This window comes from Anguilla anguilla, chromosome 2 (assembly GCF_013347855.1).
Source record: "Anguilla anguilla isolate fAngAng1 chromosome 2, fAngAng1.pri, whole genome shotgun sequence".
Taxonomy (NCBI): Eukaryota; Metazoa; Chordata; class Actinopteri; order Anguilliformes; family Anguillidae; genus Anguilla; species Anguilla anguilla.
The window spans coordinates 18688820-18714780 of record NC_049202.1 but is presented as its reverse complement, the minus strand read 5'-3'; the positions used below and the strand labels follow the sequence as shown (position 1 = coordinate 18714780).

Sequence of the window (25961 nt, the reverse complement as noted above, 5' to 3'; positions counted from 1 at the left end):
TAATATTGCGTGTGAACTTTGACAATGTGTTTTTCCGAGAGCTTGCGCCCCTTATGAAGTCCTTCATTCTATGTTTTTTTTTTTCAAAGTCAACACAACACAGCAGTTTATAACCTTGCTTACACCGTTGTGCATTCTCTGTAGTTGTGTAGATTGTAGACTGAGGTTCTGTCGATTACATTTTGTTTGTGGAATGTGCTTTCACGCCCCCAGGTGGAGGTAAGTGTGCACTGCCACAACTTTATGAATACTCCTTATGCTCTATAAACAAAGCAATGATGTCCAGCTCAGTTCCCGTAAGGCTGGTGCAGTGTACATCCTTATTTTTTTAATTTCACAGTTACACAATTAGCACAAATTAAGTTTTGTAAATGTTTTTATTAAATCTTTTTAAATGACAATTACAGCTAAGTATACCATACAGTATGTCACCTACACAAGTTTACAACTGGACCGATAAAACAATACATTTATTATTATTATTATTATTATTATTATTAAGGCAAAATCCAGCACATCAGTCCCTCTGGGAGTTGACTTTGACGGAGGATGAAGGATTTGGCCTCTGACCCTGCAAAAGTAATATTACTAGTCTTGCCCCGATAGTCCCTTTGCTTTGGATTAAGATCAGGACGTGACTAACTGGTCAAGAAGAAGTGTGCATGTGGATACCCAAAGACCCAAATCTGGTACCGGTTGCATGGATGGGGAATTGGGTTCACAGCAGCTTGCAAAACCATCCCTGGAAGGTCAGTGTGTATGCTGGATTTTTTCCCATCAAATATCCTGGCTCAGTTAGTTCATTTGCAGTATGCACCAAAATAAAATGTTTCTAATAGCAGTGCAGGAAACGTTTTCAGCTGTCATTCAAGAGCATATAAAGATGAAACTAAAATCAAATAATTCAAAAGGAACTTTCTTTAATTATTTGTTAGTGTAAAGCAATAGACCAATCATTCCCAACCCTATTCCTGGAGATCTGCCTGTTTAGGAGCAGACTAAGAATGGTAACAGGAACCGCATCACAACAGGGCAAGGCTGCAACAATTAGCCATGTCACGCACACACACACACACACACACACACACAAACAAGCACACACACACACACACACAAGCACACACACACGTACACACCCCTACACAGAAGCACGCATGCACGCACACCCACACACACATGCCCCAATAAAAATGCACACCTGATGCTCCCAAAAGGTGCTGATCTATAATGCTAAACCAAGTGGTAGCATTTTACAGAACACCTCTCATATCTGTACAGTTTAAATATTGTCCCAAAACAAATAATTTTAGGAATGCTGCCAATAGTCTGCTGGTACCATACATTTTAGTCATTACAACAATGCAGTGCAAATAATCTAAACCTCTATAGGATTATTAGTGATTATGTGAGCACTGCAGACTGATATGGGGAAAAGAAATAATGATAATCAAATCAAATGATATCAAAATTGTATTTTTTTTATAATCCCCTTGGGACAATTTGTTTGCAGAAAATAAAGGAAATAAAAACCATTCACGACAGAACATCACAAAGTGTATACAAGAAACATACAAACAAGATTATCAAGATACAAAAGACACAGACTGACAGAACAGTAAAAACTATGGAACTGCAAACACTGCAATAGCAACATGCAAGGAAACTATGGAGAGCTGGTTCTGTATATTACATATAGAGGTCCCAGCAAGTGTGACAGAAGACTAATAGATGAACAAATGTTGACTACAAAGCCTCATCCAATCCACTTCAACAGTTTTAATAGTATAGGTCACATCAGTTACAGGCACCTTCACTGAGATGAGACACTCACTGGGATGACATCACTAATAATTATACACTCACAGTGATGACATCACTATTAATGATACACTCACTGAGGTGACATCATTATTAATGGCAGACTTACTGGGATTTCATTACTTTTACAGACAATGGACAGATCTGCAGGGCCTCAGCATTTCTGCCCTCATAATTTCGGCAGGGACTGATGAATGGGAAGATTTTTTCAGTGATTGTGCCTTTGAAAGTGTAAATGTGTGACATGTCACTGGGGTCAAAGAAGGACACCTTCCCCCTGTCATAGTCCAGCTCCACTCTGATCCTCTGGGGCTTCCTCTTCAGTTTGAGGGCAGCAACTCCAGCTGCTCTGTAATGCTCACCGTTCTTCTGCATTATGACCCAGAATCCACTCTCTGGGCGGCATGCACTGACCCCCTTTCTGTTGATGGACTCTCTCACCACTCCTATAGTCCAGGTAGGTTTTTCCCCCACCTCCACCTCCCAGCTGTGTTTCCCTGAAGTAAAACCCTCTGAGCCCAATACCATTACGCCACGGGAAAACCTCTCTGGGTTGTCAGGAATCTGTTGTTTAACTTCAGTGTGCCTCACACAAGTCAGATCATCTGACAGACAGACCCGGGGGCACATAGTGTTCGGATCCAGAATCACAGGGGCTAAACAATAAAGATGGAAGACAGAAGGGAAGACATTAACCATTCATATTTAGATTCTTCATATATTTTTTTTTAAAGAAGCATAAATAGACAAGGTTTAAATTACAAATCTGAATGAAATCTAGTATTTTGATGCATTGTTAAAGAAAACATAAAAATAAAAAACATAAGACATGCAATTAGATCTGCGTGATATTCCTTGAAAAAGAGAAGAAAAAACTAATAAAAAATAAATGATACTCTAATTCTGATAAGTTTATCAATAAAATGCTGGGTTCTGTGATGCTAAATAGATATTATAACCATAAAAGACCACTCTTTGCATATAGTGTTTGTCAACATATGAGCAAGAACTGGGACATTTGGAATTGCCATATTACTTATAATTCTACAGTGACCATTTACCCCTCTTCCCCAGTAGGCTACTCACTGTACAGCACCATCTCCAGCATCTTCTCCCAGACTCTGAACTTCAGGTTGCCCAGGTGTTTGGCCACATCTATCAGTGCCCCTGAGAGCAGTTCTGGATCCTGCAGTGTGCACTGGGCTCTGTAAAGACAAGCAGGAGACAGTCAGGTTTGGAGTTTGAATTCAGCTAAACAGATAAGAAGAAGACAGGTGAGAGTCTGCCTACCTTCTCTTAGCATCCTTATAGGTCTGAGAAATACAAAACACAATGGGGGGATTAATTATGAAGGGAAACACATAATCAGTAATGTGAATAATATGCAACTGAAACAGCAGAACCAGTTGATATATTTTAATGAAGGTGTATGTGTGAGTGAGTGTGTGTGTGTGTGTCTGTGAACAAATGCATAAAAGGGTATATGATATTAGTAGGTGTATCATTAACTCTCCTTCTCATTGACAAACGCCATATAAATGAACCAGTCATTGCCAAGAATAATGCAAGGAATAAATAAATAGTCACCTTTAAGAAGAAAGCATCTTGACCCTCTATGGTTTTGTCAATTGCCTTGATTTTGTCTGAAAGGGTGGTGATAACTTGTGTGAAGTTCTCTATCTTTTCCTTCATCAACTGACACTTCTGCTCCTCTTCCTCCCTCAGTGCAGCTAGTCTGGTCTCCTCTTCCGCTCGCAGAAATTGGTGAAGCTTCTCAAAATCTGCCTTTATCTGGTTCTCTGTGTGCTGGGCTTGATTCTGCCATTGAAATACAATTAAAAACATAAATAAAGTTTTTGATTGAATATGCAATCTAAACTGCAGGGCCTCTGCAAGCCTAGAGAGAGAGAGTTTACAAGCCAGCATTCAGCAGCAGAGAATGCTTCAGAGGATGTCCCAGACTATGACATCATCACAGTTTAAACTGAGGAGAAACTCTCTGGACTTTAGCCCATTTTATATAAGGAAATGGTAATGAGCCCTACTCCTAGACCGAGCTACTTAATATGATTCAGTCGAATCATTTTTCTATCGATTTATGAAAAATAAACATAGGCATTTCAATTTAAAGAAATGAAATACCTTTCTGAAGAAACTCATATGCCACAAGTTATGATACACAGGACTGGTATAAATGCACAGATTTTTGGATATAAAATGATCACTATACTAATATACCATAAAAATAGTATATTCATCTAACACATACCTTGCAGTCCTACATTAAACAATTAAGAAATGATACTCTATTATTCTTTTGCAAGTTTCATGAGATGTGACAGTGATATTTTATTGAACTGTTTCACTCACCCTGATATGTTTTATGGTTTTTTCACACTCTTGTGTAACTTCAGTGTACATCTCTAACTTTTCTTTAATAGGAATTAATGCTGTCATGAGTCCATCCTGAAATGAAATAGAATTTTCATAAGATGACACCAATCATAATGTCATCCAGGGTAGATATATGAAATAAATACTAAATTAGGCATTCTGAGACATCGAGAGCTGTGCTGTATTGTAAGCAAAGGCAGCAAGTGAAACACATCCTGATAAAATCCTGATACATTACAAGCAAAAATACCAGGAAGTACCTGTTTGTTCTCTCTGTCAGGATTTGCTCAATGCAACTTTTGAAATGAATATTAAATTACTTATTTGAGGCAATCATATATTTTAATGCTAATATGAAAAGAAATAGAATACCTTCATATCCGGAACAGCCTCTTCCATAGGACAGATCTGGTGATTTCTGTGTTTTCTTGAAGTCTGACACACAATACAGAGAGCCTGCAAATCATCCTCACAGAAGAACAGAAGTTCCTTTCTGTGAAGAGGGCAGTGGTCTTCACTTGCCTCTGCAGCCTCACACTCGGTCTTCTGCTTTATGTAGGACTCCACAATGTTTTTTAAAGCCAGGTTAATGGGAGGGTGGCCTGTAGAGGACTTGCTCCTGCAGATGGGACACTCCCGAGGACTGTTCTCCCCCCAGCACTGCTGCAAACAGACTCTACAGAAACTGTGACTGCACTCCAAGAGGACGGGGTCCTTGAAAATCGCACAGCACACAGAACAACATAACTCCTCTTCCAAAAATGAAGCTTTAGCCGCCATTTCACAAAATGAGGCAAAGGCTGTCTCCTTCAGAAGCAACTGCAGATTTTTCTTTACTTTCACTTCTCAGCCAGACACACCCCGATGCAAGAATCAGGAAACAATAGCTGCGGGGCCACCTGAGAGTGCCAGAGGCACAGTGGAGGCCCACACTCTGTCTCCACCCCCGGCCCGAGCGAACCGGAGCCGTTGAGGTCGGGTGACCAAACTGTTATGTTCCGGTTAATGCATACGGTCTATGGGTTAATGCTGTGCCAAGTTACTGGGCCGTAAAGAGCCGCTGCGTTCTCTTTTTGACTTGATCCCGCCTCGTCTGTGTTGTCTGTTCTCACACACACTTCAGCATTCAATCCGCTGGAGAGGCAGATTGGCTGGTGGAGAGAGCACACGCACCTGGGCCACGTTAGCTAACCAGCCCAGGTGCTTAAAGGTGTGCTGCTCTCCACAGTTTGGGGCCGAGACTGGGAGCTCACACCGAGAGCGCATTATGATTTTTGTTTCAGTTTTATTTATTTGAACACAAGACCAAGAAAGTGGACCAATACTGAAAAGCGGGAGGAGCTGGTCAAGTCTAAATCTGGCCAGCTACAAGCAGGGGACTGAAAAGTTTCCGCTCTGTTTTGTTTAGCTTTCTTTTGTACTTGTTATTTTAATTTGTTGTTTTAGTTCATTGCTTTTGCCGGGAACCTGTGAGGGGGATGGGGGAAAATGCTGTTTATTTTATTTAGTGTTAGTGTATAACCATAACCAGGAACAAGTATGACGAAACCCCTAGAGAGAAGTACCGGTCCAAGTGCAGGGAACAACCGCATAGTTCAACTTGGACCCTGAAGGTTACACTGATTAACATTAACAACGAGAACGGCAACAACGCAGTCTATGGAAAAATACACGTAGTAGTTAAGACAGTTAATGCACCTAAGTCACCTACGAAACAGCTGCCTAGTTACAACCCTACGCTTACAGTCATTTGCAGGGGGGTAGGGAAGGATGGGGAGAGGTGCAGCCTGAAGAGGTGAGTCTTCAGTCGTCGTTTGAAATGGGTCTGTGTCTCAGCTGTTCTGACCTCCACAGGGAGGTCATTCCACCATCGCGGGGCCAGAACAGACAGGAGACGTGTTCTGGAAGTGCAGGTGCGAAGAGGGGGAGGTGCCAGGCTTCCTGAGGTAGCAGAATGGAGGGATCTGGCTGGCATGTAGGGTTTGAATATGTTGTGGAGGTATGCTGGGGCTGATCCCTTGACTGCCTGGTATGCTAGGACCAATGTTTTAAATTTGATGCGAGCTATAACAGGCAGCCAGTGGAGGGTAGTGAGCAGGGGAGTGACGTGGGAGTGTCTGGGGAGGTTGAAGACCAGACGAGCCGCAGCATTCTGAATGAGTTGCAGGGGTCTGGTGGCAGATGCTGGTAGTCTAGCCAGGAGAGAGTTGCAGTAGTCCAGGCGGGATAGAACCATTGCTTGGACCAGGAGCTGGGTTGAGTAGGTGGTGAGAAAGGGGCAGATTCTGCGGATGTTATACAGGAAAAATCTGCATGCCCGGCTTACCGCTGCGATGTTCTTGGAGAGGGACAGCCTGTTGTCCATCACCACTCGGAGATTCTTGGCACAGGGTGATGATGTCACTACGATGTCCTCTAGGGAAATGGAAAAGTCGAGGTGGGGAGAGGATAGAGTAGGAATAAAGATTAGCTCCGTCTTTCCCGGGTTGAGCTTCAGGTGGTGATTGTCCATCCAGCTCTGTATGTCCCTCAGGCAAGCAGAGATGCGGGCAGGGACCTGTGTGTCCGATGGGGAGAAGGAGAGAAAGAGTTGCGTGTCGTCGGCATAGGAGTGATAGGACAAGCCATGGGCAGATATTACAGGGCCAAGGGATCTGGTGTACAAGGAGAAGAGAAGGGGACCGAGGACTGAGCACTGGGGAACTCCGGTGGCGAGGGGGCGGGGTGGTGATACCTTATCCGCCCAGGCAACCTGGAAGGAACGGTCAGAGAGGTAAGACTCAATCCAGTCAAGGACTGTGCCGCAGATCCCTGTTGCTGCCAGGGAGGACAGGAGGATAGAGTGCTCCACAGTGTCAAATGCAGCGGAGAGTTCTGGAAGAATCAGGACAGAGGAGAGGGAGGCTGCTTGTGCGGCATGGAGTGACTCACTGACTCACTGACTGAGAGGAGTGCAGTCCAGTGCACCCTCCCAAGGGTGTCACGCTGGCGTGTGACAAAATATATATAGGGCAGAAAATACTACTGACAATAAATAAGTAGTTTAATGTGTAAAGTTGTAAAGTTAAGTATACATTAAATGTGAGTTCATTTGTTCCTCTTAGAGGGGACAGATTTGTGTGTGAACTCTCATAATGTGTTTTATGTGCTTCGCCACTTATAAAGTCCTTCATTCTATGTTTTTTATTAAAGGTCAACACAACACAGCAGTTTGTAACCTTGATTACTCCGGTGTGCATTCACTGTGGTTGTGGAGATTGTAGACTGAGGTACTGTCCATTACATTTTGTTTGTGGAATGTGCTTTCATGCCCCCAGGTGGAGGTAAGAGTGCACTGCCACAGCTTTATCAGTCCTCATGCTCTAGAGATAAGGCAATGATGTCCAGCTTATTTCCCATGAAGCTGATGCAATGTGCATCCTTATTTTACATAATTAGTGCAAATCAAGTTTTGCTAATGTTTTTCTTAATTTTTTTGAATGATAATTACAGCTAAGTATAGCATACAGTATGTCACCGACACAAGGTTGTAACTGAACCAATTAAACAATACATTTATTATTGTTGTTGTTGTTGTTGTTGTTGTTGTTATTATAACTGAATTATTAGGCAAAATCCATCACGTCAGTCCCTCTGGGAGTTGACTTTGACAGAGGATGAAGGATTTGGCCTCTGACCCTGCAAAGGTAATACTACCAGTCATGCCCCGATAGTCCCTTTGTTTTGGATTAAGATCAGGACATTCAACTAATTGGTCAAGGAGAAGTGTGCATGTGTATACCCAAAGACCCAAATCTGGTACCGGTTGCACGGATGTGGAATTGGGTTCACAGCAGCTGGCAAAACCATCCCTGGAAGGTCAGTGTGTATGCTGGATTTTTTCCCATCAAATATCCTGGCTCGGTTAGTTCATTTGCAGTATGCACCAAAGTAAAATGTTTCTAATAGCAGTGCAGGAAATGTTTTCAGCTGTCATTCAAGAGCATACAAAGATGTAACTAAAATCAAATAATTCAAAGAAACTTTCTTTAGTTATGTGTTAGTGTAAAGCAATAGACCAATCATTCCCAAACCTGTTCCTGGAGATCTGCCTGTTTAGGAGCAGACTAAGAATGGTAACAGGAACCGCATCACAACAGGGCAAGGCTGCAACAATTAGCCATGTCACGCACACACACACAAGCACACACACACACAAACCAGCACACACACACACAAGCACACGCACATGTACACACACTTACACACAAGCAAGCATGCACGCACACCCACACACACATGCCTCAATGAAGATGCACACCTGATGCTCCCAAAATGTGCTGATCTATAATGCTAAACCGAGTGGTAGCATTTTACCAAACACCAGTCATTACAACAATGCAATGCAAATAATCTAAACCTCTATGCGATTATTAGTGATTATGTGAGCACTGCAGACTGTTAAGGAGAAAAGGAATAATGATAATCAAATCAAATGATATGAAATTTGTATTTTTTTTTTTAATCCCCTTGGGACAATTTGTTTGCAGAAAATAAAGGAAATTAAAACCATTCACGACAGAACATCACAAAGTGTATACAAGAAACATACAAACAAGATTATCAAGATACAAAAGACACAGACTGACAGAACAGTAAAAACTATGGAACTGCAAACACTGCAATAGCAACATGCAAGGAAACTATGGAGAGCTGGTGCTGTAGATTTCATATAGAGGTCCCAGCAAGTGACAGAAGACTAATAGATGAACAAATGTTGACTACAAAGCCTCATCCAATCCACTTCAACAGTTTTAATAGTATAGGTCACATCAGTTACAGGCACCTTCACTGAGATGAGACACTGACTGGGATGACATCACTAATAATTATACACTTACAGTGATGACATCACTATTAATGATACGCTCACTGAGGTGACATCATTATTAATGACACACTTACTGGGATTTCATTACTTTTACAGACAATGGGCAGATCTGCAGGGCCCCAGCATTTCTGCACTCATCATTTAGGCAGGGACTGATGAATGGGAAGATTTTTTCAGTGAATGTGCCTTTAAAAGTGTAAATGTGTGACATGTCACTGGGGTCAAAGAAGGACACCTTCCCCCTGTCATAGTCCAGCTCCACTCTGATCCTCTGGGGCTTCCTCTTCAGTTTGAGGTTAGCAGCAACTCCAGCTGCTCTGTAATGCTCACCGTTCTTCTGCATTATGACCCAGAATCCACTCTCTGGGCTGCATGCACTGACCTCCTTTCTGTTGATGGACTCTCTCACCACTCCTATAGTCCAGGTAGGTTTTTCCCCAACCTCCACCTCCCAGCTGTGTTTCCCTGAAGTAAAACCCTCTGAGCCCAATACCCTTACGCCACAGGAAAACCTCTCTAGGTTGTCAGGAATCTGCTGTTTAACTTCAGAGAGCCTCACACAAGTCAGATCATCTGACAGACAGACCCGGGGGCACATAGTATTGGGGTCCAGAATCACAGGGGCTAAACAATAAAGATGGAAGACAGAAGGGAAGACATTAACCATTCATATTTAGATTCTTCATATATTTTTATAGAAAGAAGGATAAATAGACAAGGTTTAAATTACAAATCTGAATGAAATCTAATATTTTGATGCATTGTTAAAGAAAACATTAAAAAAAAAACATAAGACATGCAATTAGATCTGTGTGATATTCCTTGAAAAAAAAAAAAAACTAATAAAAAATAAATGATACTCTAACTCTGATACGTTTATCAATAAAATGCTGAATTCTGTGATGTTACATAGATATTATAACCATAATAGACCACTCTTTGCATATAGTGTTTAATAACATGTGAGCAAGAACTGGGACATTTGGAATTTCCATATTATTTATAATTCTACGGTGACCGTTTCAATCCCTCTCCCCCAGTAGGCTACTCACTGTACTGCACCATCTCCAGCATCTTCTCCCAGACTCTGAACTTCAGGTTTCCCAGGTGTTTGGCCACATCTATCAGTGACCCTGAGAGCAGCTCTGGATCCTGCAGTGTGCACTGGGCTCTGTAAAAATAAGCGGAGACAGTCAGGCTTTGGAGTTTGAATTCAGTTAAACAGATAAGAGGAAGACAGGTGAGAGTCTGCCTACCTTCTCTTAGCATCCTTATAGGTCTGAGAAATACAAAACACAATGGGGGGATTAATTATGAAGGGAAACACATAATCAGTAATGTGAATAATATGCAACTGAAACAGCAGAACCAGTTGATATATTTTAATGAAGGTGTATATGTGAGTGAGTGTGTGTGTGTGTGTCCGTGAACAAATGCATAAAAGGGTATATAATATTAGTAGGTGTATCATTAACTCTCCTTCTCATTGACAAACGCCATATAAATGAACCAGTCATTGCCAAGAATAATGCAAGGAATAAATAAATAGTCACCTTTAAGAAGAAAGGATCTTCACCCTCTATGATTTTGTCAATAGCCTTGATTTTGTCTGAAAGGGTGGTAATAACTTGTGTGAAGTTCTCTATCTTATCCTTCATCAGCTGACACTTCTGCTCCTCTTCCTCCCTCAGTGCAGCTAGTCTGGTCGCTTCTTCCTCTTGTAGAAATTGGTGAAGCTTCTCAAAATCTGCCTTTATCTGATTCTCTGTGTGCTGGGCTTGATTCTGCCATTGAAATACAATTATAAACATAAATAAAGTTTTTGATTGAATATGCAATCTAAACAGCAGGGCCTCTGCAAGCCTAGAGAGAGAGTTTACAAGCCAGCATTCAGCAGAAGAGAATGCTTCAGAGGATGTCTCAGACTATGACATCATCACAGTTTAAACTGAGGGGAAACTCTCTGGACTTTAGCCCATTTCATATGAGGAAGTGGTAATGAGTCCTACTCCTAGACCGAGCTACTTAATATGATTCAGTTGAATCATTTTTCTATCGATTTATGAAAAATAAACATAGGCATTTCAATTTAAAGAAATGAAACACATTTCTGAAGAAACTCATATGCCACAAGTTATCATACACAGGACTGGTATAAATGCACAGATTTTGGATATAAAATGATCACTATACTAATATACTACGCAAATAGTATATTCACCTTAAACATACCTTACTGTCCTACATTAAACAGTTAAGAAATTATACTTGTTGAACTGTTTCACTCACCCTGATGTGTTTTATGATTTTTTCACACTTTTGTGTAAAATATAAAAAAATATAAAAAATATAAAATTATCAATATACTAATATACCATAAAAATAGTATATTCATCTAACACATACCTTGAAGTCCTACATTAAACAATTAAGAAATGATACTCTATTATTCTTTTGCAAGTTTCATGAGATGTGACAGTGATATTTTATTGAACTGTTTCACTCACCCTGATATGTTTTATGGTTTTTTCACACTCTTGTGTAACTTCAGTGTACATCTCTAACTTTTCTTTAATAGGAATTAATGCTGTCATGAGTCCATCCTGAAATGAAATAGAATTTTCATAAGATGACACCAATCATAATGTCATCCAGGGTAGATATGTGAAACAAATACTAAATTAGGCATTCTGAGACATCGAGAGCTGTGCTGTATTGTAAGCAAAGGCAGCAAGTGAAACGCATCCTGATAAAATCCTGATACATTACAAGCAAAAATACCAGGAAGTACCTGTTTGTTCTCTCTGTCAGGATTTGCTCAATGCAACTTTTGAAATGAATATTAAATTACTTATTTGAGGCAATCATATATTTTAATGCTAATATAAATAGAAATAGAATACCTTCAGATCTGGAACAGCCTCTTCCATAGGACAGATCTGGTGATTTCTGTGTTTTTTTGAAGTCTGACACACAATACAGAGAGGCTGCAAATCATCCTCACAGAAGAACAGAAGTTCCTTTTTGTGAAGAGGGCACTGGTCTTCACTTGTCTCTGCAGCCTCACACTCGGTCTTCTGCTTTAAGTAGGACTCCACAATGTTTTTTAAAGCCAGGTTAATGGGAGGGTGGCCTGTAGAGGCCTTGCTCCTGCAGATGGGACACTCCCGAGGACTGTTCTCCCCCCAGCACTGCTGCAAACAGACTCTACAGAAATTGTGACTGCACTCCAAGACGACAGGATCCTTGAAAATCTCACAGCACACAGAACAACATAAATCCTCTTCCAAAAATGAAGCTTTAGTCGCCATTTCACCAAATGAGTCACGGGCTGTCTCCTTGAGAAGCAACTGCAGACTTTTCTTTACTTTCACTTTTCAGCCAGACACACCTCGATGCAAGAATCAGTAAACAATAGCTGCGGGGCTACGCGAGAGTGCCGGAGGCACAGGAGAGGCCCTCACGCCGTCTCCACCCCCGGCCCGAGCGAACCGGAGCCGTTGTGGTCGGGTGATCAAACCGCCCGACAAGTTGGCTCTGCCGGTTTTTGTGAATTCTGGGGAGACGTATGTGGTGAACAGCCACACCTAGTAATGTTTTACGGTGTCACATAATTCACTGTAACCGACTGACGCAAGTACGTTACCTTTAAGAGCGTCCCGGTTAGCTTACGTAAAAAGTCAGGAAATGTTATGTTCTGGTTAATGCATACGGTCTATGGGTTAATGCTGTGCCATGTTACTGGGCCGTAAAGAGCCGCTGCGTTATCTTTTTGACTTGATCCCGCCTCGTCTGTGTTGTCTGTTCTCACACACACTTCAGCATTCAATCCGCTGGAGAGGCAGATTGGCTGGCGGAGAGAGCACACGCACCTGGGCTATGTTAGCTAACCAGCCCAGGTGCTTAAAGGTGTGCTGCTCTCCACAGTTTGGGGCCGAGACTGGGAGCTCACACCGAGAGCGCATTATGATTTTTGTTTCAGTTTTATTTATTTGAACACAAGACCAAGAAAGTGGACCAATACTGAAAAGTGGGAGGAGCTGGTCAAGTGAAAATCTGACCAGCTACAAGCGTGGGACTGAAATGTTTCTGCTCTGTTTTGTATTGCTTTCTTTTGTCTTGGCTATTATTTTAAAATTACCTCTTATGGAAATAAAGTAGATACCGTAACTGATTTAACATAAGAAATGTATGGTAACATGAAATGTGTGGAGTGGTGAATGTGTGAATGTCTTTAGTCTAGTTGTATGTAAACTTTTGGCCTCAACTGTATGAGGCTAAACTACGGTGTTACAGCCTGGCTCGAAAAGCCGCAACAAGTCCAACGTACCCAAAAACAACAATCCAAAAATTGATTTAAACACAAACCCAGACATTTATTAGCATAAATAACAAACTAAACAAAAGGAAAACCCACCAAGTTCAAACAAAACGATCTTCACAAAAACTACAAACCCAAAACCACAAATCAAATCACACAAAAGAAACCTGAAAGAAGATCTCTGTTTGCCTCATACTGCTGGGCTTAAGTTGGCTCACAGGCAGGTGGAGGCAATCAGGCAATTAGGTAATTAAGCAACTTCCTCCACCTGCACTACCCAGGCAAGCAGAGGCAGGGGTCGTAACATAAGGGTAGCATTTTACCCAACACCTCTCATATCTGTACAGTTTAAATATTATCCCATAACTAATCATTTTCAGAATGATGCCAAGAATCTGCTGGTACCATACATTTCAGTCATGACAACAATGCAGTGCAAATAATCTAAACCTCAATGTGATTATTAGAGATTATGTGTGCACTGCAGACTGATAAGGGGACATATAAAACAAAATGATAATCAAATCAAAAGAAATCAAGTTTGGATTATCTCCCTGGGGCAATTTGTTTGCGGGTCTTAAAAGAAATAAAAACCATTCACGACAGAACATCACAAAGTGTATACAAGAAACATACAAACAAGATCATCAAGATACATAACACAGAGAATCACAGAACAGTTAAAACTATGGAACAGCCAACACTGCAATAGCAACATGCAAGGAAACTATGAAGAGCATGTGCTGTAAAAGAGGGCACAGCGAGTGTGAATAGACCACTAGTTGAATAAATGTTGATTACAAAGCACCATCCAATCCACTCCAGAACAGTCTTCGACAGTTTTAATAGTTTAGGTCATATAAGTTACAGGCACCATCACTGAGACGATGCATTCACTGGGATAACATCACTAACAATGATACACTCACTGGGATAACATTACTATTAATGATACATTTACTGGGATGTCATTACTCTTACAGACAATGGACAGATCTGCAAGACCCCACCATTTCTGCCATCATCATTTTGGTAGGGATTGACATATGGGAAGATTTTTTCGGTGAATGTGCCTTTAAAAGTGTAAATGTGTGACATGTCACTGGGGTCAAAGAAGGACACCTCCCCACTGTCATAGTCCAGCTCCACTCTGATGCTCTGGGGTTTTCTCTCCAGTTTGAGGACAGCACCTCCAGATGCAATGTAATCATCACCATCCCTCACCCCTAGGACCCAGAATCCACTCCCTGGGTTGCATGAAATGACCTCCTTTCTGTTGATGGACTCTCTCACCACTCCTATAGTCCAGGTAGGTTTTTCCCCCACCTCCACCTCCCAGCTGTGTTTCCCTGAAGTAAAACCCTCTGAGCCCAATACCATTACGCCACAGGAAAACCTCTCTGGGTTTTCAGGAATCTGCTGTTTAACTTCAGAGAGCCTCACACAAGTCAGATCATCTGACAGACAGACCCGGGGGCACATAGTGTTGGGATCCAGAATCACAGGGGCTAACCAATAAAGATGGAAGACAGAAGGGAAGACATTAACCATTCATATTTAGATTCTTCATACATTTTTAAGGAAAGAAGCATAAATGGACATGGTTTAAATTATAAATGTGAATGAAATCTAATATTTTGATGCATTACTGCATTATAAAAGGAAAAAGAAAAATACAACAAAAACATAAGACATGGAGTTAGATCAGTGTCATATTCCTTAAAGAAAGAAGTAAAAAAACTAATAAAAAAATAAAATGCTGAATTCTGTAATGTTATGTAGATATTATAACCATAAAAGACCACTCTTTGCATATAGTGTTTGTCAACATATGAGCAAGAACTGTGACGTTTTAAATTTCCATATTATTTATAATTCTATGGCGACCATTTTTACCCCTCATCCCCAGTAGGCTACTCACTGTACTGCACCACCTCCAGCATCTTCTCCCAGACTCTGAACTTCAGGTTGCCCAGGTGTTTGGCCACATCTATCAGTGCCCCTGAGAGCAGCTCTGGATCCTGCAGTGTGCACTGGGCTCTGTAATGACAAGCAGGAGTCACACACACTGTGGGGATTCGAGTCAGTTAAACAGATAAGATGAAGACAGGTCTGAGTCTACATACCTTCTCTTAGCATCCGTATAGGTCTGAGAAATACAAAAACACAGTGGGGGGATTAATTATGAAGGGAAACACATCATATATAATGTGAATAATCCGCAAATGAAACAGCAGAACCAGTTGATATACGTTAATGTGAGTGCATGCATGTGTGCGTGCGTACGTGTGTGTGAGAACAAACACATAAAAGAAGGTATATCATTAATGCTACTTCTCCTTGACATACGCCATATAAATGAACCAGTCATTGAGAGGATGATGCAAGAAATGAATAGATAGTCACCTTTAAGAAGAAAGCATCTTCACCCTCTATGGATGTGTGAATAGCCTTAATTGTGTCTGAAAGGGTAGAAATAACTTGTGTGAAGTTCTCTATCTTTTCCTTCATCAACTGACACTTCTGCTCCTCTTCCTCCCTCAGTGCAGCCAGACTGGTCTCCTCTTCCTCTCGTAGAAATTGGTGAAGCTTCTCAAAATCTGCCTTTATCTGGTTCGCTGTGTGCTGGGCTTGATTCTGTCATTGAAATACAATTATAAACATAAATGAAGTTTCTGAATTTTGATTGACTATGCAATCTAAGCAGCAGGGCCTCTGCAAGCCTACAGAGAGAGAGTTTACAAGCCAGCATTCAGCAGAAGAGAATGCTTCAGAGGATGTCCCAGACTATGACATCATCACAGTTTAAACTGAGGGGAAACTCTCTGTACTTCACCCCTTTTCATATGAGGAAGCGGTAATGAGCCCTACTCCTAGTCCGAGGTACTTAATGTGATTCAGTTGAATCATTTTTCTATCGATTTATGAAAAATAAACATAGGCATTTCAATTTAAAGAAATGAAATACCTTTCTGAAGAAACTCATATGCCACAAGTTATCATACACAGGACTGGTACAAATGCACAGATTTTGGATATAAAATGATCAATATACTAATATACCATAAAAATAGTATATTCATCTAACACATACCTTGCAGTCCTACATTAAACAATTAAGAAATGATACTCTATTATTCTTTTGCAAGTTTCATGAGATGTGACAGTGATATTTTATTGAACTATTTCACTCACCCTGATGTGTTTTATGGTTTTTTCACACTCTTGTGTAACTTCAGTATACATCTCTAACTTTTCTTTAATAGGAATTAATGCTGTCATGAGTCCATCCTGAAATGAAATAGAATTTTCATAAGATGAGACCAATCATAATGTCATCCAGGGTAGATATGTGAAACAAATACTAAATTAGGCATTCTGAGACATCGAGAGCTTTGCTGTATTGTAAGCGAAGGCAGCAAGTGAAGCGCATCCTGATAAAATCCTGATACATTACAAGCAAAAACACCAGGAAGTACCTGTTTGTTCTCTCTGTCAGGATTTCTTCAATGCAACTTTTGAAATGAATATTAAATTACTTATTTGAGGCAATCATATATTTTAATGCTAATATGAATAGAAATAGAATACCTTCATATCCGGAACAGCCTCTTCCATAGGACAGATCTGGTGATTTCTGTGTTGTTTAGAAGTCTGACACACAATACAGAGAGGCTGCAAATCATCCTCACAGAAGAACAGAAGTTCCTTTCTGTGAAGAGGGCACTGGTCTTCACTTGCCTCTGCAGCCTCACACTCGGTCTTCTGCTTTAAGTAGGACTCCACAATTTTTTTTAAAGCCAGGTTAATGGGAGGGTGGCCTGTAGAGGCCTTGCTCTTGCAGATGGGACACTCCAGAGGACTGTTCTCCCCCCACCACTGCTGCAAACAGACTCTACAGAAACTGTGACTGCACTCCAAGACGACAGGGTCCTTGAAAATCTCGCAGCACACAGAACAACATAACTCCTTTTCCAAAAATGAAGCTTTAGCCGCCATTTCACAAAATGAGTCACGGGCTGTCTCCTTTAGAAGAAACTGCTGATTTCTGTTTACTTTCACTTCTCAGCCAGACACACCCCTATGCAAGAATAAAAAAAAAATAATTTGGCATTCAGTCTGCTGGAGAGGCAGATTGGCTGGCGGAGAGAGCACACGCACCTGGGCTACGTTAGCTAACCAGCCCAGGTGCTTAAAGGTGTGCTGCTCTCCACAGTTTGGGGCCGAGACTGGGAGCTCACACCGAGAGCGCATTATGATTTTTGTTTCAGTTTTATTTATTTGAACACAAGACCAAGAAAGTGGACCAATACTGAAAAGTGGGAGGAGCTGGTCAGGTGCAAATCTGGCCAGCTACAAGCGTGGGACTGAAAAGTTTCTGCTCTGTTTTGTTTTGCTTTCTTTTGTACTTGTTATTTTAGTTTGTTGTTTTAATTCACTGCTTTTGCCAGGAACCCATGAGGGGAAACGGGGAAAATGACATTTATTTTATTTTGTGTTTGGTGGGGTGCACTCCATCTCTCTCTCTCTCTTCATGTGGCTACCAACAGTGTTCCCCAGTACTGCCGCATCTCCCTCCCAAGGGTGTCACGCTGGTGTGTGACAAAATATATATAGGGCGAAAAATACTACTGTTAATTACACGCATGTACTTCATCATGACAATAATTAAGTAATAAACATTAAAATGTTTAATGTGTAAAGTTGTAAAGTTAAGTAAAAATTAAATGAGTTAATTTGCTCCTCTTGGAGGAGACATAATCTTGTGTGTGAATTCTGACAATGTGTTTTTCCGAGACCTTGCGCCCTTTATAAAGTCCTTCATTCTGTGTTTTTTAATTTTTTTTAAGGTCAACACAGAAGTTCATAACCTTGCTTACTCCGTTGTGCATTCTCTGTAGTTGTGGAGATTGTAGGCTGAGGTACTTTTGTTTGTGCTTTCACGCCCCCAGGTGGAGGTAAGAGTGCACTGCCACAACTTTATGAACAGTTCTCATACTCTGTAGATAAGGCAATTATGTCCAGCTCAGATCCCATAAGTCTGGTGCAATGAACATTCTTATTTTTTGAGTAATGTACTTTTTTTAAGTTACACAATTAGCCCAAATTGAGTTTTGTGAATGTTTTTTAAAAAAAAAATGTTTTTATGGCAACTACAGCTAAGTATACCATACAGTATGTCACCTAAACAGGTTTGCAACGGGACCAATTAAACAAGATGTTTATTATTATTATTATTATTATTATTATTATTATTATTGTTATTGTTATTATTATTATTATTATTATTATTATTATTATTATTATTGTTGTTGTTGTTGTTGTTGTTGTTGTTGTTGTTGTTGTTGTTATTATTATTATTATTATTAAGGCAAAATTGTGCACATCAGTCCCTTGTCCCTCTGGGAGTTGACTTTGACGGAGGATGAGGGATTTGGCCTCTGACCCTGCAAAGGTAATATTACTAGTCTTGTCCCGATAGTCCCTTTGTTTTGGATTAAGATCAGGACATTCAACGGTCAAAGAGAAGTGTGCATGTGAACACCCAAAGACAATCTGGTACTGGTTGCACGAATGGTGAATTGAGTTCACAGAAGCTGGCAAAACCATCCCTGGAAGGTCAGTGTGTATGCTGGTTTGTGTTCCCACCAAATGTCCTGGCTCAGTTAGTTAATTTTCAGGATGCACCGAAGCTAGTTCACTCATAGATCACACCACAGTAAAATGTTTCCAATAGCAGAGCAAGAACAGTCTTTGGCTGTCATTCAAGGGCGTATAAAAATGTAGCTAAAATCAAATAATTCAAAAGAACTTTCTTTTGTTATCAGTCAATGTAAAGCAATAGACCAAAGATTCGCAACCCTGTTCCTGGAGATCTGCCAGTTTAAGAACAGACTAGGAATGGTATCAGAAACTACATGTGAGCAGGGCAAGGCTGTAACAATTAGCCATGTCACTCACACACACACAAGCACACACGCACACACACACGCATGCTCCAATAAAAATACACATGCAGCATCAATACACCTCTGTGCGATTATTAGTGATTATGTGTGCACTGCAGACCGATATGGGGAAAAGACATGATGATAATCAAATCGAATGATATCAAGTTTGTATTATCCCCTTGGGGAAATGTGTTTGCAGCAAATAAAGGAAATAAAAACCATTCATGACAGAACATCACAAAATGTATGCAAGAAACATCCAAACAAGATTATCAAGATACAACACACAGACTCACAGAACAGTTAAAACTATGGAACAGCAAACACTGCAATAGCAACATGCAAGGAAACTAGGGAGAGCAGGTGCTGTAAAAGAGGGCACTGCAAGTGTGAAAAGACTACTAGATGAATAAATGTTGACTACAAAGCCCCATCCAATCCAGTTCAATGGTTTTAATAGGTCACATCGGTTACAGGCACCTTCACGGAAATGAGGCACTCACAGTGATGACATCACTATTAATGATACGCTCACTGTGATGGCATCATTATTAATGGCAGACTTACTGGGATTTCATCACTCTTACAGACAATGGACAGATCTGCAGGGCCCCAGCATTTCTGCCATCATCATTTTGGCGGGGATTGAGATATGGGAAGATTTTTTCGGTGAATGTGCCTTTAAAAGTGTAAATGTGTGACATGTCACTGGGGTCAAAGAAGGACACCTCCCCCCTGTCATAGTCCAGCTGCACTCTGATCCTCTGGGGCTTCCTCTTCAGTTTGAGGGCAGCAACTCCAGATGCAAAGTAATCATCACCGTTCCTCAGCGCTAGGACCCAGAATCCACTCTCTGGGCTGCATAAATTGGCCTCCTTTCTGTTGATGGATTCTTGCACCACTCCTATAGTCCAGGCAGATTTCTTCCCCACCTCCACCTCCCAGCTGTGTTTCCCTGAAGTAAAACCCTCGAAGCCCAATACCATTACGGCACTGGAAAACCTCTCAGGGTTTTCAGGAATCTGTTGTTCAACTTCAGTGAGCCTCACACAAGTCAGATCATCTGACAGGCAGATCCTGGAGGACATAGTGTTGGGATCCAGAATCACAGGGGCTAAACAATAAAGATGGAAGACAGAAGGGAAGACATTAACCATTTAGATTTAGATTCTTAATATATTATTATGGAAAGAAGCATAAATACACAAGGTTTAAATTATAAATCTGAATTAAATTGAATATTTTGATGCATTACTGCATTATAACAGAAAAAATAAAAATGAGACATGGAGTTAGATCAGTGTCATATTCCTGAGAGAAAAAAGAAAAATTAATAAAAGGTAAATGATACTCTAACTCTAAACAAGCTTATCAATAAAATGCTGAATTCTGTGACGTTATATAGATATCATGAGCATAAAAGACCATTCCTTACATACAGTGTTTGACAACATGTGAGGAGGAACTGGGACATTTGGAATTGCCATATTATTTATAATTCTACGGTGACCGTTTCTATCCCTCTCCCCCAGTAGGCTACTCACTGTACTGCACCGTCTCCAGCATCTTCTCCCAGACTCTGAACTTCAGGTTGCCCAGGTGTTTGGCCACATCTATCAGTGCCACTGAGAGCAACTCTGGATCCTGCAGTGTGCACTGGGCTCTGTAATGACAAGCGGGAGTCACAGACACTGTGGGGATTGGAGTCAGTTAAACAGACAAGATGAAGACAGGTGTGAGTCTACATACCTTCTCTTAACATCCTTATAGGTCTGAGAAATACAAAAACACAGTGGAGGGATTATTTATGAAGCAAAACACATGATATGTTATGTGAATAATCGGAAAATGAAACAAGAGAACCAGTTGATATGTTTTAATGTAGGTGTATGTGTGCATGTGTGTGTGTGTGTGTGCGTGTGTGTGTGAACAAATGCGTAAAAGAATATAAGTAGGGGTATCATTAACTCTCCTTCTCATTGACAAACTCCATATAAATGAACCAGTCATTGCCAAGAACAATGCAAGAGATAAATAAATAGTCACCTTTAAGAAGAAAGCATCTTCACCCTCTATACTTTTGTCTATAGTCTTGATTGTGTTTGAAATGGTGAAAATAACTTGTGTGAAGTTCTCTATCTTTTCCTTCATCAACTGACACTTCTGCTCCTCTTCCTCCCTCAGTGAAGCCAGTCTGGTCTCCTCTTCCGCTCGTAGAAATTGGTGAAGCTTCTCAAATTCTGCCTTTATCTGGTTCTCTGTGTGCTGGGCTTGACTCTGCCATTGAAATACAATTATAAACATAAATAAGGTTTCTTCTGTATCGATGGGTTCCTTTAGAATATCCATGAGAACAAAAGACTCTGCACATTAAGAGTAAACCAAACAGTTTAAACACATTATAGTAAGTTTAGTAGGCATGTCGGTTGTATTCTGCTATATTCTCATGCATTTACTAGGCTATAAGATATGCGATTCATTAAATCATTTTATTTTGCCTTCGTGAGATTCATGTTGGGCTTACAAGTAATCAATAAGCCTAAATTACAAATGTTACTCAATTAAATCAGCATTTAACGGTGCCTGATATGCTCAAACTTTCTCGTATCAAACTCTTTTTGTCCAATGCCAAGATTTATTTTGGCCTTTCTCTTTTGCAGCCAGCATGCAGGTCCCACTCAAGTAGAAAAGGGTCTAGAAATATAAGCATGCTCTGAAGACTTGGCTGAGGTGGGCATTTGATGGTACAATTAGAGTCTAAGCCCTTGCTGATATTGAGGTTTGGTACACTCTCAAATATGTTTGTGAATATGCAATCTAAACTGCAGGGTCTCTGCAAGCCTGGAGAGAGAGAGTTTACAAGCCAGCATTCAGCAGAAGAGAATGCTTCAGAGGATGTCCCAGACTATGACATCATCACAGTTTAAACTGAGGGGAAACTCTCTGGACTTTAGCCCATTTCATATGAGGATGTGGTAATGAGCCCTACTTCGAGTCCAAGCTACTTAATATGATTCAATTGAATCATTTTTCATTCGTTTTATTCGTTTTCATCACAGGTATTTTACTTTAAAGAAATGAAACACCTTTCTGAAGAAACTCATATTCCAAAAGTTATCATACACAGAACTGTGGCGTAAATGCACAAATTTTGGATATAAAATGATCACTATACTAATATACTACGCAAATAGTATATTCACCTTAAACATACCTTACTGTCTACATTAAACAGTTAAGAAATTATACTTGTTGAACTGTTTCACTCACCCTGATGTGTTTTATGATTTTTTCACACTTTTGTGTAACTTCAGTGTACATCTCTAACTTCTCTTTAATAGGAATTAATGCCGTCGTGAGTCCATCCTGAAATAAAAAAGAATTTTCATAAGATGACACCAATCAATACTTATTTGAGGCAATCATATATTTTAATGCTAATATAAATAGAAATAGAATACCTTCAGATCTGGAACAGCCTCTTCCATAGGACAGATCTGGTGATTTCTGTGTTTTTTTGAAGTCTGACACACAATACAGAGAGGCTGCAAATCATCCTCACAGAAGAACAGATGTTCCTTTTTGTGAAGAGGGCACTGGTCTTCACTTGCCTCTGCAGCCTCACACTCGGTCTTCTGCTTTAAGTAGGACTCCACAATGTTTTTTAAAGCCAGGCTTACGGGAGGGTGGCCTGTAGAGGCCTTGCTCCTGCAGATGGGACACTCCCGAGGACTGTTCTGTCCCGAGCACTGCTGCAAACAGACTCTACAGAAACTGTGACTGCACTCCAAGACGACAGGGTCCTTGAAAATCTCACAGCACACAGGACAACATAACTCCTCTTCCAAAAATGAAGCTTTAGCCGCCATTTCACAAAATGAGTCACAGGCTGTCTCCTTGAGAAGCAACTGCAGATTTTTCTTTAGTTTCACTTCTCAGCCAGACACACCTCGATGCAAGAATCAGGAAACAATAGCTGCGGGGCTACGCGAGAGTGCCGGAGGCACAGGAGAGGCCCACACGCCATCTCCACCCCTGGCCCGAGCGAACCGGAGCCGTTGTGGTCGGGTGATCAAACCGCCCGACAAGTTGGCTCTGCCGGTTTTTGTGAATTCTGGGGGGACGTATGTGGTGAACAGCCACACCTAGTAATGTTTTACGGTGTCACATAATTCACCCTAACCGACTGACGCAAGTACGTTACCTTTAACAGCGTCCCGGTTAGCTGACGTAAAAAGGCAGGAAATGTTATGTTCTGGTTAATGCATACGGTTTATGGGTTAATGCTGTGCCATGTTACTGGGCAGTTCTCTTTTTGACTTGATCCCACCTCGTCTGTGTTGTCTGTTCTCACACACACTTCAGCATTCAGTCTGCTGGAGAGGCAGATTGGCTGGTGGAGAGAGCACACGCACCTGGGCCACGTTAGCTAACCAGCCCATGTGCTTAAAGGTGTGCTGCTCTCCACAGTTCGGGGCGGAGACTGGGAGCTCACACCGAGAGCGCATTATGATTTTTGTTTCAGTTTTATTTATTTGAACACAAGACCAAGAAAGTGGACCAATACTGAAAAGTGGGAGGAGCTGGTCAAGTGAAAATCTGACCAGCTACAAGCGGGGGACTGAAATGTTTCTGCTCTGTTTTGTATTGCTTTCTTTTGTACTTGTTATTTTAGTCTGCTGTTTTAATTCACTGCTTTTGCCAGGAACCCGTGAGGGGGAAGGGGGAAAATGCTGTTTATTTTATTTTGTGTTTGGTGGGGTGCACTCTCTCTCTCTCTCTCCATGTGGCTACCAACAGTGTTCCCCAGTACTGCCGCATCTCCCTCCCGAAGGGTGTCACGCTGGTGTGTGACAAAATATATATAGGGTGGAAAATACTACTGTTAATTACACTCATGTACTTCATCATGACAATAAATGATACATATTAAAATGTTTAATGTGTAAAGTGGTAAAGTTAAGTAAAAATTAAATGTGAGTTCATGTGTTCCTCTCAGATGCACCTGCATGCACAGACACGCATGCTTCAATAAAGATAAACCCCTGATGCTCCCAAAAGGGGCTGATCTACAGCTCAGGCCAAAATTTTACATCCACCAAGGCTAAACATATTCAAACTCAGTTTTTCACAACTCATTTCATGTCACCATACATTTCTTTTGGCAAGTCAGCTAGGGAATTTATTTAGTTCACATCAAAGGTCATTTTAAAACAATCGATTAGAGACAGATTTATTTCAGCTTTAATTCATTATATCAGAATTCCAGTTTGTCAAACGTTTACATACGCCAAGTTGACTGTCTCTTTAAACAGTCTGGAAGATTCCAGCAATTTATGTCATGCCTTTTTAGAAGCTTCTGATTGACCAATTGTCTTAATTGGGAGTTAATTGGCACCTGTGGCTGTATTTAAGGGTCTACCTTTAGAGCCACTGCCTTTTTGCCATTGATACCATGGGAAAATCCAAGCAAATCAGCCAAGGCCTCAGAGAAAAAATTGTGGACCTCCATAAGTCTGCTTCCTCCTCAGCAGCAATTTCCAAACAACTGAAGGTACCAAGAGCATCTGTACAAACAATTGTATGCAAATATATACATTTTGGGACCACACAGACACTTCATTTTTCAGGAAGGAGGCACAAATTAACTCACAGGCCTGAACGAACTTTGGTCCGAAAGGTTCAACTGAACCCCGAGACAACAACAAAGGAACTGGTGAAGGAGCTGGAGGCATCAGGTACGAAGGTATCTACATCCACCATTAAGAGAATCCTACATCGCCATGGCTTGAAAGGCTGTCATGCAAGGAAGAAGCCCCTACCACAAGACTGGCATAAAAAAGCAAGAATGACGTTTCGAGGTGATCGCCAGGACTTAAACCTAGCCTTTTGGATGAGTGTTCTCTGGTCAGATGAAACAAAAATTGAACTGTTTGGCCATACTGATCAGCACTATGTATGTAGGAAAAATGGTGAGGCTTTTAATCTGAAGAACACCATCCCAACTGTGAAGCATGGGGGTGGCAGAATCATGTTGTGGGGGTGTTTTGCTGGAAAAGGGCTTGGTGCACTTCAGAAAATAGATGGCATCATGAGGAAGGAGTATTATCTAGAAATACTGAAGCAACACCTCAAGACATCAGCTTGAAAATAAGAACTTGGTCACAACTGGGTCTTCCAGCAGGACAATGATCCTAAGCATACCTTCAAAGTTGTAACAAAATGGCTTAAAGACAAAGTGAAAGTATTGGAGTGATCATCACAAAGCCCTGACCTGAATCCCATAGAAAATTTGTGGACTGAACTGAAAAAGCATGTCTGAGCAAGGAGGCCCACAAACCTGATTGAGTTACACCAGTTCTGTCAGGAGGAATGGGCAAAAATTCTGGTAAAGTATTGTGAGAAGTTTACCAAGCATTTGATTTAAGTTAAGCAATTAATAGGCAATCCCACCAAATACTAACAAAGCATATGTAATCTTTGACCCACTGAAAATCTGATGTAGTACATAAAAAGCTGAAATAAATCCATCTTGGCTATTATTTTAAAATTACCTCTTATGGAAATAAAGTAGATACCGTAACCGATTTAACACAAGAAATGTATG

At 40.9% G+C, this 25961-nt stretch overlaps 1 protein-coding gene across 1 annotated transcript in view; it reads right to left on the bottom strand.

The window, feature by feature from the left end:
- The window catches only part of LOC118216564, a 28558-nt gene extending 5014 nt beyond the window's left edge, over nucleotides 1-23544 (bottom strand). Inside the window, exons 1-16 of the mRNA XM_035397870.1 lie at nucleotides 22816-23544; nucleotides 22625-22720; nucleotides 21401-21631; nucleotides 21104-21126; nucleotides 20899-21017; nucleotides 20064-20468; nucleotides 16995-17389; nucleotides 16599-16694; nucleotides 15810-16040; nucleotides 15530-15552; nucleotides 15325-15443; nucleotides 14365-14911; nucleotides 12547-12638; nucleotides 11986-12455; nucleotides 11590-11685; nucleotides 10636-10866 (exon numbers count right to left, since the gene is read on the bottom strand). Coding sequence (XP_035253761.1) covers nucleotides 10636-10866; nucleotides 11590-11685; nucleotides 11986-12455; nucleotides 12547-12638; nucleotides 14365-14911; nucleotides 15325-15443; nucleotides 15530-15552; nucleotides 15810-16040; nucleotides 16599-16694; nucleotides 16995-17389; nucleotides 20064-20468; nucleotides 20899-21017; nucleotides 21104-21126; nucleotides 21401-21631; nucleotides 22625-22720; nucleotides 22816-23223 — 3582 coding nt within the window. The 5' untranslated portion in view covers nucleotides 23224-23544. The remainder of the gene's footprint in view (nucleotides 1-10635; nucleotides 10867-11589; nucleotides 11686-11985; nucleotides 12456-12546; nucleotides 12639-14364; nucleotides 14912-15324; nucleotides 15444-15529; nucleotides 15553-15809; nucleotides 16041-16598; nucleotides 16695-16994; nucleotides 17390-20063; nucleotides 20469-20898; nucleotides 21018-21103; nucleotides 21127-21400; nucleotides 21632-22624; nucleotides 22721-22815) is intronic.
- Nucleotides 23545-25961: the final 2417 nt, after the last annotated feature.